At 43.2% G+C, this 16,163-nt stretch overlaps 1 protein-coding gene across 1 annotated transcript; it reads right to left on the bottom strand.

Annotated features, from left to right (window-relative positions):
* Nucleotides 1–1,256: 1,256 nt before the first annotated feature.
* LOC146341729 (vomeronasal type-2 receptor 26-like) lies at nucleotides 1,257–15,805 on the bottom strand. The gene is made up of 5 exons (XM_084807631.1): nucleotides 15,771–15,805; nucleotides 10,166–10,376; nucleotides 9,305–9,431; nucleotides 2,416–3,081; nucleotides 1,257–1,513 (listed from the first exon to the last, which is right to left on the bottom strand). Exons 1-5 carry the CDS (start codon nucleotides 15,803–15,805, stop codon nucleotides 1,257–1,259), a joined length of 1,296 nt encoding a protein of 431 aa, XP_084663757.1.
* Between the last annotated feature and the right edge of the window lie 358 nt (nucleotides 15,806–16,163).

Raw genomic sequence — 16,163 nt, 5'->3', positions numbered from 1 at the left:
CTGGCAGAAAAATTACTCAAGGGACATGCTGATAATTACAGAGGAGGTAAATTGCCCCCACGCATTGAAACTGCAAGCACAGCAGAACACCTGGAGAAAGTTGCTGTTTTCGCCAGAGATCTTACAAGGAGGACTTGAAACTGTTTTTTCTTGAAATAAGAAGCAGTATGGCACACCCACATTTGCTTGTCTGGAGCCAAAGTCAGATCAGCCTGCTGTAATTAGTTTGAGTTCATGGGCCAAATGGCTGACAGAGGGGTTAGTGAGAATAAGTGAGATCACATTTGAATACAGAAATGGGAACCACATTGGAACCACAGCCTGGAGTCTCAATCTTGATCTCTTTATGGCAGGGGTGGGCAACTTGTGACCCTCCAGATATTTTGGCTGACAACTCCCATCAGCCCTCACCAGCATAGCCAATGATGAGAGATGGCGGGAGCTGCAGTCCAACAACATCTGGGAGGGGGGCACAAGTTGCCAAACCAGGCTTTATGGAGATTAGGGTTAATAAATAACATCCCCTCTCCTTTCTCCATGCATTGGTGCCTACAAGGTAATAATGAAGACCAAGTGCATTTGAGAATCAGAATTATGTGGGGGTTGGAGGTGCATTGCCGGTTGGCACTACCTCTCCTGACCTCTGGTAGTCTGATTTGGCATTTGGACTCTGTCTTGTTGACATGCCACCAGCTGTTGCATCCCCCACATGGCAAGTTGTTCAGCGTTCTTGGTCCCAAAGTGGGTAAATATATAGCCCTATTCTCATCCTTAAATCGCAGGATAGGGGATCAGGGTCATATCTCTTGGCCTTGCCCTAGACCGCCATATCCTAAGAGAAGGTGTGCATATGGCTCTACATGGGTGTAGTCACTGTACATGTAATCAGAAACCCTTGGATGGTTGTTATCACTGAAGGAAAACACAAAATTGAAGAATAACCATTTCTCACAAACCATTGGTTTTAGTTCATTTTATTATTTTTTTGTTGGCATTTTAGACATATTATCTTTTTTTGTGGATCAATGCAGAGAGAGCAAATATGCTGGTTAATCCAAGGGATGTTTACTTAGAAATAGGAGCTGTTGCACTCACTAGGACTTTGGACTAGATTGACTGTGCATCTGTCAAAAGGATGCATCCTGTTCAATCATAGAGTAGGACCATTGTCTTTTCTTGTAGGTAACTTGGCCTAATTATTTACAAAATCAGAAAAAAGGAAAGTGACCCTCATAATTTTTAATTCTTGGGTTCCTTTAGTTTGTTCTCCTCATCAGTTGCTCCCTGTTGTTCAGATCAGCCCTCCGCATGAGGATGTAGCATTTTGGGAGAAAGATGCAAACCAGTAAGCCAGCACTGGAGGTTAAAATAGAGAAAATTTCCACAGCCACCATGTATTTCCCTTTGGTGCTCAGGTAGGCTGGGACAAAGGAGAGCCAAACACTGCAAAAGACCAACATGCTGAAAGTGATGAATTTGGCTTCATTGAAACTGTAGGGGTGGACGAAAGTCCCTTACCTTTCGCCGAAGCTTTTTCGCGGTGGGGGGGAGCGTTTCTCTGCTCCCCCCGCGAAGTTCAGGCCGGGGGGGGAGGCTTCCCGCCTCGCCCGGCTGAAATTCAGGCCGGGGGGGGAGGCTTCCCGCCTCGCCCGGCCGAAATTCAGGCCGGGGAGGAGGCTTCCCGCCTCGCCCGGCTGCGAACTCGAAAGTAAAAAAAAAAAAAAACACGTCCCCTGATAGGCTACGTGACGATTCACGTAGCCTATCACGGCTAGATCTGGAAAGTCAGCCGTGATAGGCTACGTGAATCGTCACGTAGCCTATCACGGGTGACTTTAAAAAAAAAAAAAAAAGCGCGTACGCGAATGGCGGCCCCCATAGGGAGCCGCCATTCGCGTTCCTTATTTAGTTGCTGTAGTCTACGTCAATGTTTACGTAGACTACGGCGAAAATAAGGGCAACGCAAATAGCGTTGCCCTTATTTTCGCCGTAGTCTATGTAAACATTGATGTAGACTACAGCGACCAAATAAGGAAGGGGAATGGCGGCTCCCTATGGGGGCCGCCATTATCCGTACACACTTTTTTTTTTTTTTTAAAGTCACCCGTGATAGGCTACGTGACGATTCACGTAGCCTATCACGGCTGACTTTGCAAATCTTGTCACGTAGCCTATCAGGGGACGTGTTTGTTTTTTTTTCTTTCATTGCAATGGCGGGGGCGGCAGCCGGTCGAACACCGGACGAACCGCCGGCCGGACCCGCCGCCGGGAGGGACATTCAGGGAAGGTAAGTCCCGTCCCGGGGGGGGCGGGGGGGTGGAGGATTTCTCCCCGAAACCTGTTCGGGGGGCCGAACACGTTGGCGCTCAGCCCCCCGAAGTTTCGGGGAGAAATTCTCTGCCATCCATATGAAACTGTCAGGTAACTTCCTGGCTAAGAAAGCTACTGTGAAGCTGACAATAGACTGAAAGAACATGTAGCCCAGGACACAGTAGAACATGGTGATAGAACCTTCATTACATTCTGCCACAATTTCCCCAGTCAGTGAATGCCTGTCCATATCTGGGAATGGAGGAAAAGTACTCAGCCAAATCACACAAAGTCCTGTTTGAATCAAGGAGCAGGAAATGACTATCAAATTTGCCACCCTTTTCCCTACCCATTTCCTCATTCTGGATCCTGGTTTGGTAGCCATGAATGCCAGAACCACCGTGATGGTCTTTGCCAAAAGAGAAGAAAGTGCAAATGAGAAGATGATGCCAAAAGCTGTTTGCCGGAGAAGGCAAGTCAATGCTTTTGGCTTTCCAATGAACAAGAAGGAGCAGAGGAAACAGAAAAGGAGAGAGATGAGGAGGATGTAGGTGAGGCTCCGGTTGTTGGCTTTGACTATGGGAGTGTCCTGGTGCTTCACAAAGGTTCCAAGTACCAAAGCTGTGATCAGGGCAAGACCAGGAGCAGAGAAAGCTAAAGTGATCCCCAAAGGTTCTTCATAGGAGAGGTAGGTTATAACTTTGGGAACACATTGGATCTGCTCTATGTTTGAATAATGATCTTCTGAACATTCAGTGCAGAAATCCGTATCTGGAAAGAAAAGAGAGATTGAGAGGTTATGAAATCTACGACAGCAGAGGCCTTGAAACAACAATGTAGCAGGGTTCAAACATCATTTCCTTATTATTCAGCAGTGGCCACATACATACTCCGTAGTCCATATGTGCAAAACAAAAATAAAATAGAGGATGCAAATGTTTCTGAAAAAAATGGCTCCTCCAGGAAATTCCTGACTTGTGTGGTGGAAAGTAGAGGAAGGGGGACTTCCGGTTGGAGCCAATGTCGCCCTTGTAGCGTCCTGTGGAGTCTCCTCAGGATGCTATCTCAAACTGCTTTTTAAAAGGTTGAGAAATCTTTTTATCTCAACCCTGGAATGAAAAGGGGTGGCGAGAGCAGCTCTCAATAAGGTTTTGGAAGAACAGCTCTCTCTGCGTGATAGCAGGGGGGCTGAGCTCCAGGGCTAGTCTGCCAGAGCTTAACCATCGCTCAAAGCTGTTTGACCCTCCTAATTAATTAGGAGAAACTAGGGCTGACGTGCCCTAGTTAATTTCTATGGATTAAGAAACGCCAACAACATCTGAGGAATGGAATAAGAAATATCAAGAATATTTGAGGACCTGCAAGATCTGTTTGAAGAGAAGGATGACTACATTAAGGTGGCAAAAAGGATCTCCACCCACCCACCCCACACCCCCTTTGGCAAAAGCTGCAAGAAGCGGAGATACAGAGGAGTTACTTGCTCTGATAAAAACTTTGTCCTTGCCATTTGCGGAGCAGGCAAAGAGGCTGGATACCATCCAAAATTCCATTACTGCCCTTCAAGGGGCTATGGATTTAATTAATACCTCTTGGCAAAAAAGGGAGGCGAAGGTTAAGGAGTTGCAAGATCGACTGGCAGGGAATGAAACTACATCACAAGCTTTTTTCAATGATTTTTCTGTCAGAATTTCTCAACTGGAGGCGTCAGCGTGCAGGGCAAATCTACGTATTATTGGGATTAAATATTTACCTACTGATGTAAATCTGTCTAGTTTTGTAGATAAGTTCCTGCATGAGATACTGCCTGTGCCATCTGATTATTCATTTGATCTTGACCAGGCATTCCATGTGTCAAATGCCAAAGGGACTGGTTATACAATTATAGCCCAATTTGCAAGTATCTCTACAAAAAATTATATCCTGCATTTGGCAAGAGATGCTGGAAACCTTTTTTGGAAACAAGATAAAGTTATGCTATTTCCGGATTACATCAAAGAAATTGCTGATCAAAGAAGGCAATTTACTAAGGCAAAAAATTTGGCGAAACAAATGAATTTACAATATCATTTAAAAAATCCTGCTGCATTTTGCATCTTTTCTGAAGGCCTGATGAAGAAGTTCCCAAATCATGAAATGGCGGAGGCGTGGCTAAATGGAAAATCACGTGAGACATCTGTTCCTGCACCATGATCTGGAATCTACAAACATGTTTTGCTAACTGGTTATGTTTAGTCTGGAAGATACAGGCTAGGTCACAGATTTTTTTCTTTTCTTTTTTCTCTCCTTTTCTCTTTTCTAAAACTCTTTCTTTTTAAAATGGATATGATATATTGTACAATGTGTACACTCATTTATATATCTACTACAAAATATATTAGTGATTCTGTGAGGTTGCTTTTAAGCGTATTATATAATATTATAAAAGTTATTAGTGATGTATTATTATTATCTATACTTTTAAATCATTATTATTATTATTATTATTATTATTAATTTTTGGTTGGTTAAATTGTTAAGCTTTATTACTATATGTTAGCTGAAGGGCAATATATGGTTAAAAAGGTAAAGGTAAAGGTGTCCCCAACCAGTCGTGTCCGACTCTAGGGTGCGGTGCTCATCCCCGTTTCTAAGCCGAAGAGCCAGCGCTGTCAGAAGACGCTTCCGTGGTCATGTGGCCAGCATGACTGAACACCAAGGTGCACAGAACGCTGTTACCTTTCCCGCCGAGGCAGTACCTATTTATCTACTTGCAATTTCTTGCTTTCGAACTGCTAGGATGGCAGGAGCTGGGACTGAAGCTCACTCCGTCACGCAGCGCTCAGGTCTCGAACTGCTGACCTGCCGACCTTCCAGTCTGCAGTTCAGCGTCTTAACCACTGAATTGTAGGCCTGCTTCCTTGCTATAAGACTGATGATATGATATTGAAATGTTAAGTTGATTATTTATGTTGTATTGAATCGCCAATGTTATAGATGTAATTTTTAAGCAGAATGGGATTTGAAGTTTTTATATAATGGAGTTTAAATTATTTTTTTAAAAATAATTCTTTATATTTTTTTTCCTTTTTTATGTTTTGTTTCCCTTTTCTTCCTTCTCCTTCTTCTGTTTTCTTTTTCTTTTCCATTATTGCTGTTTCCTCTTAAGAATACTGTATTGTTTGGAAATTGTAGTTATTGATTAGGTTGTTGGTATTGTGTATTTCATTCATAAAGTTAAAAAATAGAATAAAAAGTATTTTCCAAAAAGAAGAAGAAGAGGAAGTAGAGGGAGGAACTAGAGGATCGGCTATCCTTGACTTGATCCTAACCAACAGAGATGACTTAGTGGATAAAGTAGCAGTTACAGAAACTCTGGGGGAAAGCAACCATGCTATACTTGAGTTCTTGGTTCTAAGGGAAGCAAAAGCCGAGTGTAGTCAAACGCGTACCATGGATTTTAGGAAATATTATTTTAATAAGCTCAGAACAATGATCAGTAAGGTCCCATGGCAAGCAACTCTAATGAGAAAAGGAGTCCAAGATTGGTGGGAACTTTTAAAAAAGGAAATTCTCTTGGCACAATTACAAACAATTCCAACAAGAAAAGGTGGAAGACAACAGAAGAAGCCAATGTAGCCTCAGAAAAAGCTTAGAGATGACCTGAAAACAAAGGAGGACGCATATAGGAAGTGGAAGGAAGGCCAAGCAACAAAGGAAGAGTACAGGCAGGTAGCACAGAATTGCAGGGATGGTGTCAGGGAGGCTAAAGCTGAGAACGAGCTGAGGTAAGCGAGGGATGCTAAAAGCAACAAAAAGGCTTTCTTCAGATACTCCTTAGTTCATATGTGCAAAGCAAACATAAAATAAGGATGCTTCAAATATGAAAGAGAAGGCAGTGCTTTGTGGTATAGCATGGTAATGTATGAACAGTAAGCCAAGAAATCTGTGTTTAAGATCTCACCTGAGCAGTACAAAATCACCCAGAAGTCCTTCACCCTCTCATTCTCTGATTCTCTTACTCTCTCACTCACTCACTCACACACTCACACACTCACTCACTCACTCACTCACTCTGTCTCTCTGCCTCTGTCTGTCTGTCTGTCTGTCTCTCTCTCTCTCCCTCTGTCACACACACACACACACAAAACCAACCAGTGAGAATTTCCATGGGTTTAGTCAACCTCAGACCAAGCCTTGCCACTCCATGAGGTAGGCAAGCAGAGATTGTCTCCAGCCCCAGCCAGGCTGTCCCCATCAGTCTATCACCTGTGTGCATGTCTCTTTTGCTTCTGTCAGTCCCACACCCTCTTCATGGGGGTGGGGAGACACAGACCAGAACATGCACACACACTGGAGAATGGGGAGAAACACAGACACACAGATGCACACTAGGGGGAGCAGGAGAGACATACACACACCGGGGGTTGGGGAAAGATCCAAACATATACAGGAGGGTGGGGAGAGACACAGACCCACAAACTCACAGACATGGGTGTGGGTGGAGATATATACATCCACAGTTTTACTGTAGGGTGGGGAGACACAGAACACACAAACCTACTGGTGCGACAACCCATGCTATCTCAGCGTTGGGGGATTCCAGGCTGTCTGGGTGTGGGGAGGGGGCAATCTGTGTTGTTGTTGTAGGGGTGTGTGATCGGTGTGATCTGTTGTGGGGAGGGGAAATTCAGGGCTCTCCTAGGGTGGTGGGTAATTCTGGTTGTTGCAAGGGGGGGCAATCCAGGTTGTCATTTTGGAGGACAGAATTAGAATTCCTATTCTACAAATACAAATTTGATTTAAATAGTATTCCACCAACTCCAGTACAAGAGGAATATCTTTTATGTGAGAACTCTTTCACTTCTTCAGAAATCTTGACTAAAAAAATGGTCACCAACCTGTTCCTAAAGCCACTCTTAAAGAAAACCATGGCAGACCTCCCATTCTGGAGCATTTATCGCATGACTGCTGAGAAGGGAAGCATTTTATTTTCAAGGTTCTATTGAACACAATGAAACATCGCCATCTAGAGGCTGTTTAAATGGTGTAACAATCTGACATTAAAAGATGGTTTATTCATTCCGGATCTTTTTGGAGCGAAATAGCCAGGAAATTCCTCTGGATGTGCCCGGGGGTTAACGACATCATGAAAAGGACCCACAAACCTCCATGACTAAGCAATTTCAATAGAATAAAAGCTCCATGTGAAGCAGCCCTAAAAGTCACTTTTGACAAATGGAGGGGCTTTTTTCACTTTTTGTTTTTAAACTGCTCTTTCTCCCTCAAACTTTCACCAATATTCGTGATATTTTCAGGATATGTAAAATGAACACTTCTTTCTGACATCTGAAAGTTTTAGAGAGATTGGTGAAAATATTCCCATTTTATAAAAGTTAGAACAACCCAAGCCCTGATCACCATTGAACATGGAATGCTTAAACACACACACACACACACACACACACACACACACACAACCTCATGAGACTTAAGAAAATAATAAAATGTGAATAAACACCAGAATCCTTCTCCATGGCATCTACCTTTCTGTATGCAGTAATTTCTTTCTTTTGGGGTATGGAGAGATATTTAATTACATGACTAACATAGAGTCAGCCATAGAGCTATCATGATCCAAAACACACAACATTTTTATGGGATGACATGGCAATGCATTCTTTATTGGTAGCTACCTACATATATCTTTCTTCTTTCATTTGCATGTGAAGCACATTATTAACTAAATCAACTAAATCAAACCACACATCCAATGTTTTGAGTGTTGAAAGGCATAACCAAGCATCACTAGGGGCCTGTATGTGAAAGGGAGATTTACGTTCTTCTATAACAAGGCCTCTGGCTAAAGCCTGATATTCAAGGATAACTAACATATTCCTACTCCTTCCAGATCAGGGGCCATGCTAATTTTGATTAGAAGAACACTTCTTTCTGGCATCTGTAGGTATGGGGGAGAATTTCTCCCTGAAATATCGGGGGCCCAAGTGCCAATGCATTCGGTCCTCCGAAGGTTGTTCGGGGATAAATTCTCTACCCCCCGCCCCCCCCCCGGGATGGGACTTACCTTTCACGAATGTCCCTCCCAGCAGCGGGTCCCGGCGGCGGTTCGGCAGGTCTTCGTCAGGGGCGGGGGTGGCAGCCGGTCTTTCGACCGGCTGCCGCCGCTGCCGCCATTACAAGAAAAGTTAAAAAAACGCCCCTGTGATAGGCTACGTAATGATTAACGTAGCCTATCACGGCTAGATTTGCAAAGTCAGCCGTGATAGGCTACATTACGTAACGTAGCCTATCATGGGTGACTTTAAAAAAAAAAGCGCATACGGCTAATGGCGGCCCCCATAGGGAGCCGCCATTCGCGTTCCTTATTTGGTCCCTGTAGTGTACGTAAAGATTTACGAAGACTACGGCGACCAAATACGGAATGCGAATGGCGGCTCCCTATGGGGGCCACCATTTGTGTACACGCTTTTTTTTTTTTCAAAGTCACCCGTGATAGGCTACGTGACGATTAATGTAGCCTATCACAGGTGACTTTGCAGATCTAGCCATGATAGGCTACATTAATCGTTGCGTAGCCTATCACAGAGGCGTTTTTTTTTTTTTCTTTTGAAGTTCGCAGCCAGGGAGACGGGGCGCTTCTCCCCGGCCTGAATTTCAGCTGGGCGAGGCGGACATGCCAATGCATTCTTTGTTGGTAGCTACCTACATAATCTTTCTTCTTTCATTTGCATATGAAGCACATTATTAATGAAATCGAACCACACATCCCATGTTTTGAGTGTTGAAAGGCATAACCAAGCATCACTAGGCCTGTATGTGAAAGGGAGATTTACGTTCTTCTTTAACAAGGCCTCTGGCTATAGCCTGATATTCAAGGATCACTAATATATTCCTACTCCCTCCAGATCAGGGCCATGCTAATTTTGATTACATTAGTTTTGCTTGATATAGTATGATACGTAGTGCACTTGACATCTGTGAAGACAATGCCTCCTACCCTTTTGATAGGAAACCTTCCCTCGTGGACATGGAACACAATCATAACAGCAAAATGGCTCCCCTTCCTTCTTTTTCCTGCTGTAACCAGGATGGCAGTTGTCATTACACAGGGAACGGGGCAGCACCTAATCAGAAATATCAGTGCAGAAGGGTTAGGAATGAGGAAGATATGTTTTGAGAGTTGTGGATTCATTTGCAGGTTTAAAGAAACGTGGTGTTCTAAACGTGGTAGATTTCCTATGAATTTGTTTGTTAATAATACTTCTTTGCCACTTCATATAGCAAAGTCTCTAAGCAGTTCACATACTAACGTATTAAAATTACTGTTAGAAATATACTGTTAGTAAAAACAATTACATCTAGTATGACAAAAATATAATAAAAAGAATAAAATGGACAAGCATGACAACTATTTATTACAAGGCAAGAGAAGCTTGAGTAAAGAGGTGCATTTTCAGAAGGGGATTAAACACATCCTGTTTTCTGCCTCCTGGACTACATGAGGGAGAGTGTTCCAGAGGGAGGGCATCACTACTGAAAAGGCCCCCCTTTGAGATTTCAGATCAGTCCGCCGTTGAGACATTTTCTCAGTATAAGATATAGAAAGTAATCCCCGCTGATTTCTGGTTATACTGATGGAATGAGATTCTCCCAACTCAGCCTTAACATAGGGCCACAGCTATGGCCCTATAATATTTAGATATTGTTGTTATTGTTGTCTACCACCTGGATATGTTGCATATGACATTAAGTTAATTTTAAACGAACTAATAAAAAATAAGCTGTGCTAAATCAGACTCATATGAATAGCCATCTACAATTTTTCATCAAAAAAAACTTTAGCTTCTTTCTGTCTCACCTGGTTAAACATCCTAGGCCACACAATGCTTTTATCTTCAATTGTTAACTGCTTTCCACGAGGAGCCTGTGGACTGAACCTTCCCACTTGAACTCTCAGAAAAGACTGATTTGGGAAAATTACCCAGTTGGTAACATCAAATCCTGTGACTACTTCTCCATTTTCATCAAACTGTATTGTCTCTCCTGCACTGTTGTTGAAGGAGATGCCCCTTAGAAAAGAATGGAGCTAAATTCAAAGAGGAAAAGATATAATGGGACAGCAAAGTATTTTCATGATCACATTGACAAGTACCTATCCTAGATTTGTTGAGAGTATTTTACATTTGTCTGGGTCTAGCCCCCTAAAGGCTTTCCCTGAGATTTCTATGGCTGGAGAGATGCAAAGTCTGTCTCCCAGGAGGAGTTGTCTTTCTCCAATTGCTAACCAGGTGGAAACAGAAATTTGATGAATTAGGTATTGAGTCATCACACCCCTATCCTGTCTTAATGTGACCCTTGAGAAAACTACGTTACTGATCAGGGGTCTATGGAAGAAGAGATGGAAACAACGAGCAAACTGATAGTACTTAACCTTAATTTAACCCAAATAACTCATGCATCATGGCCCCATTCAGGCATTCTTGTTACCATGTTTACTCAACACATGAGGGGAGAGTGTGCTCCAGCCCCACCCTGCTCTTTTGCTACATCCATCGCACTGTACGTGTGGAGGGCAACAGCTGGAAGAGAAGAGCTTCCTGTATCAATGGAGGCCCCATTAAGAAGCCTGTTTAAGAACCCATGGATGCAGGAGTCGCTCCTCTTCAGACCGTCACCCTCCATGTACACAGAGTGACAGATGTGACAGCAGAGAGGGGTGGGGCTGGAGCGTTCCCTCTCCTTGTGTGTTGATTGAATGTGGTAACATGAATACCTGAATAGGGCTCATGACTTTAATGCTCCATTGAGAAGCTGGGAAGCAATTTGTGGTAACTACACCCTTCTCTGGACAGCGAAAGCCTAGCTACACTAATCCATGGTCTGATAACCTCTCATCTGGATTCTGCAATGCGTTATATGTGGAGCTGCCTTTGAAAATGGTCCAGAAACATCAGCTAGTCCAAAATAGGGCAGCAAGACTGTTAGCAGGGACTAGCCAATGAGATCACATTACACCAGTACTTTTCCAGCTGCACTGGTTGCCAGTCCATTTCCGGGCCCAATTCAATGTGCTGGTATTAACATTCAAAGCCCTTAATGGCTTGGGGCCAAGTTATCTGAAGGATTCCCTCCTTCCATATGTGCCTGTCTGGACACTAAGATCATCCTCAGTGGTCCTTCTCTGTGAGCCCCTGTCAAAGGAAGTGAGGTGGGTGGCTACCAGGAAGAGGGCCTTTACTGCTGTGTCACCCCGGCTGTGGAATGAGCTCCCTAGAGGGGTTTGCCTGGCACCTATGTCGTACTTCTTCTGGCACCAGGTGAAGACCCTTTTATTCTCCCAGTATTTTAGCATGTAAGCCTCCTGGTCTTTTATCTTTGGCGTTTTAGATCTGTATTTTAAATCTCTGCATTGCTGCTAGGTTTTATTCTGGTTGTACTGTTCTATTGTGGTTTCAAGCGTTCATATTTTATGGTTTTATGCTGTGTTTTGTGGTTTTAATTTTTGTGAATTGCCCAGAGAGCTTTGGCTATTGTGTGGTATAGAAATGAAAGAAATAAAAAAAAATGCAATTAATTAATTAATATAGAGTGGACCTAATAGAGCTGAAAGGTTTTTACATGGATTTTGATGGCAGTGGCATCAGCTTACATTTCCCACAGCCACCAATCACTCCAAACAAAGAAGAGATGAGGTTTTGAGTGAAAATACCTGCCATGCCTGCAGATTCAAGGGCTCCAGCTTTCTTCCGGCCACCCATGACCTGTGTTGTGATCTGGATTCATGGATCGACTGTAGAGCATGCGCCACAGCATGGGCAGCACTGTGAACACTGTAGCTGTGACCAGTCATGCTCATCTCAAAGAAAGTTCCAGGGAGGCTCTCCAGTTCCTCCTCCCCACTGCAGCCTTGATTTATCACCTCACCCTCATTTGATTTTTTCAATGAACACTTGAAAACCTTCTCCCAGAAATCATGGATGAATCCATCTTGTTTTGCCCAGGAAGGTTTTACACTCTGAAGAAATTGCCTGAATCCTAGCGGTTCCTTTGAGGGAACTGCAAAGGATAGCATGCCATGGAGGGACTGTATATCATAGCCCCTTAGACTGGTGCTTGCTGTGAAATCCCAGTATGCTGTCATAATCCATACCTTAGTTGTAGGGGAATCCAGCACTGCCCTCTGAAGAAATGAGCTTATTTTAATTATTAATGGATGTTCAGCATCAGAAAAAAATACATTGGCTTTCGTTTCCATGAAGGCTGAATTGTATTCCAATTCCCCATGCAACGACCCTGCCTTTCCAGCATGTTTTTGAAAAAATGCTGGCATTTTTTCTATGAAGACGACACAGATGCCTCCCTGTGACAGCATTGGCAGTAATTTTTGCAAACGCCCTTCTCCATGAATATTATCCATAGTAAAGAGCCCAATCCATGTCCATTTGAAATGCACAAGCAACTGGACAATCCCAGTGTACTGCTGAGCTTCATTTGGGACCATCTGGTATACAGAATGGGAGACTGTTTTGTCACCCCAAGCTGGGAGAAATGCTCCACAAGTCAGCTGAAATAGAAGGTAAAGATATTTCATGAATTGAATACATTTTTGTGTGCAGTAAGTGTACACATCTAATCACTTCTACCAAATGACAGATGGGGTAAAAATTGCCTGCATGGATAAATGAGGTCTAGATATCATAATGTATCTCTTGTACCACTTCATGCTTCAGTTGAAGTCTCAGTTGATGGAACCCTCTCTCAATGAGCCCCCCCCCACACACACACAGAGAGAAAAGTGGGATGTTACGGATATGGCTCATCTAAAGCTTCATCCCTGACATGCTAGTTATATTCAGGGATTAAAAATGTATTATACAAAATATGTATAGAAACACATTGTCTGTCTTAGAATCAATTACCTGTAACAGGCCACTGAGTCCAACCCACTGCTCACTGCAAGAATCCAGCTTAAAGTATCCTGACAGATGGCTGTCCAGTCTCTGCTTGAATACCTCCAGTGACAGAAAACTGACCACCTCCCTAGGCATCTGGACCCATTGTCTGACTGCTCTGATGTACAACCAAAATCCTCCTTCATGTAACTTAATTTGTTTGTTTGTTTAAAACATTTGTATATCATTAAGGTCTCATGGCGCCTTACAAAGAAAATCAATTTAAACAGTATAAAACAATAAAGAATTTAAACAGCTAAAAGCATATTAAACCATTCAACAGGCTATGTTATTTCATGTCCTACAGCCTTGGATGCTAGAGACAAGGTTGTGGCCCTCTCTTTCAGGTCCTTGAAAAGTGCTATGCTATCTCCTCTCTGTCTACTATGTTAAAGGCTAAACATACCTTGATCATCTCTGTTGCCAAATTCGTTACAATTTATCTGAATCCTTCTTAAAGTGTGGTGTCCAGAACTGAACTTAGTATTTGTGGCCTGGTCTGACTAGCACAGTTAGAGGGCAGAGATTACTTCCCATGATTTTGAAACTATACTTCTATTGATGCCACCTGAAAATGCATTCGCCTTCTTTACAGCCACATCGCACTGCTGACTCATATTCAGCTGGTGGTAGATTACAAGCCCAAGATTCTTGTCATATGCGCCAGCCAGGCATTCCCCATCTTATACCTGTGCATTTGATCTCGCCTCCCCGCAAATTAAGAACTTTGCACTTGCCTCTGTGAAATTTCTTTCTGTTCCTTTCTGCCCCGTTTTCTAACCTATCAAAATAATTTTGAATTTTGTTGCTGTCTTTAAGCTAATAGCTACCACACCAATTTGGGTCATCTGCACATTTGATAAGCATTTCCCCAACTCTCCCTCCAAGTCATTACTAAAAATTTTGATGAGTACAGGGCCCAGGACCAAGCTTGGCAGTACCCAATGCAATATCTCCCTCCAGTTTGACTAGGAACTATCGATGATGGTTCATTGAGCATGCCTCTTTGACTATGAGCCTCATCATAGGCGCTCTCTCTCACTCTCTCTGCAAAGCAGCATGGGGGAGGTGTGGCTTCGTTGCTGTCAGCTGTTTACATGAAGGGGTCACCATCTTCTTCTTCCTTGCTGGCCCGCTCCGTGCTCAGTTTGAGCCTCTCCTGACCCAGCCAAGAAAATTCTTCTCCCAGCCCAGGTCGATAGGCAGGCATGAGGGGAACAGGGGAGACTGTGATTTTCCTCCTAGCCCAATGGCTTCTTTTTCCCAGGCTGTGGTTATAGCAGAACTGCACACACTTACACACAGCCATTAAAACAGGTTCACATCTAAATAGTGGATTATCTCCAATTTATTTATGTATTTATTTATTTAGTGGGGAAAAGATAAAAAACAGCTGGATGTGCCCTGGAGGTTGACGGCATTATGTAGATGACCCGCAAACTTCCATGAGTGACCAATCACAAGCGCAGGATCAATGCCTTGTGGAAAGGCAGCCTATGGTTCTCCAGCCAGCTGTGCAACCACAGAGATGCTGCATTTTCTACTAACTGACATTCCCAAGAATTCCTCAAAGGCAGCCCCAAATACAATGCATTGCACACTCCAATCTACAGAGTAATAGTGCATGGATAAAACGATGGGCAGGCAATCACTGTCTCGGAGATGTTGTAGCTTGCTCACTAGCCTAAGCTGGTGAACATCATTGTATGCCAGAAAACAGAAGTGTGCATTCCTTTAAAAAAGAAATGAAACATGAAATCAATGTGTTCACATTTGTTCTACATTTGTTTAATGTAAAGAGAATGTAAAAAAAGACAAAAAGAAGACATTTGAAGAAGAAATAAGTTCATTTTCATTTTCACATTTTTTTCACATTTACATTAGTGAGCTCTGACTCTGACTGAAATTTAATGTGCATGACAGCCTGGAGGAATAGTAGAAAACTTGGATGGAGAAAATGCCTTGTTTTCCTGCCATCAAGAGCATGATGGTGGGGGTAGAGATGTGAAGGTCAAGAAAAAACTGGGAAAATCCAGGGGAAAAAATGGGGTCTTTCAATTTTCCCCTCCTAAGAACCTTGTTTTGCCACACACACACACACACACACACACATTTTGGAAAAAAATGAGCAACTTTGGATTATGAAATATTTTGTTTTAAAATGATGACTACATTTTAGAAGACGAACTATGTAATAAGAAGACTTTTGTAGGAAAACAAGAGATCTAAACTTTCTGGAGATTTGGGTTGGAAATTCATCACCACCATCATCATCTACCCTTTAGGATTCATTAAATATATTCCATTGTTTATTAATATTATTGATCGAATGTGTCTTTTACTGATATACAGTTAGGGACATTTAAGGATGCTCCAAGTCATGCTCGGTTTCCCAACATGCAACTAAGGTAATTATATCATTACATCTAAGGAAAATGTTGTTCTTGCCAGTTTGGGGTGTGGGCCATACAGTGCTCTGTTTCTGGGCTTGTTCTGGTACCCTCCATGTACCCTCCATGTCTGATACCCCCCATGGTGCCCACCATGGTACCCGCGTCCTCCTGATTTTTACTTTACGGTATTGTTTTTAAAGGACTTACAAGCAGCTGGGACTGCTTCAAAGCGAAGTGAGGGCCTCCAGCCCCTGCCTTTACAACTGTCGCATGCATGGCTTTGGCCTGCACATGGGGCTCAGAGACATGCGTAGGAAATTAAGATGGCTGGATGGCTGCAGGTTGATACTTCCCTCTGCAACATACCCTGCCATCAAGACCAAGAAGGGGGGAGAAGAAGATGGGACCCTGGTGGCTGCTGTTTGGTGAGATCCGGCATATGCAGGGGTTAGAAAGCAGTGAGGAGGTAGGGAGACCAGTGGGGGCCTAGGAAGAGCAGCAGGAGGCCCTC

The sequence above is a fragment of the Heloderma suspectum genome, chromosome 6, assembly GCF_057233095.1.
Source record: "Heloderma suspectum isolate Gila_16-S chromosome 6, 16-S_ref, whole genome shotgun sequence".
Lineage (NCBI taxonomy): Eukaryota > Metazoa > Chordata > Lepidosauria > Squamata > Helodermatidae > Heloderma > Heloderma suspectum.
Note: the sequence above shows the minus strand (reverse complement) of the source record. Positions and strands in the feature narration are given on the sequence as shown.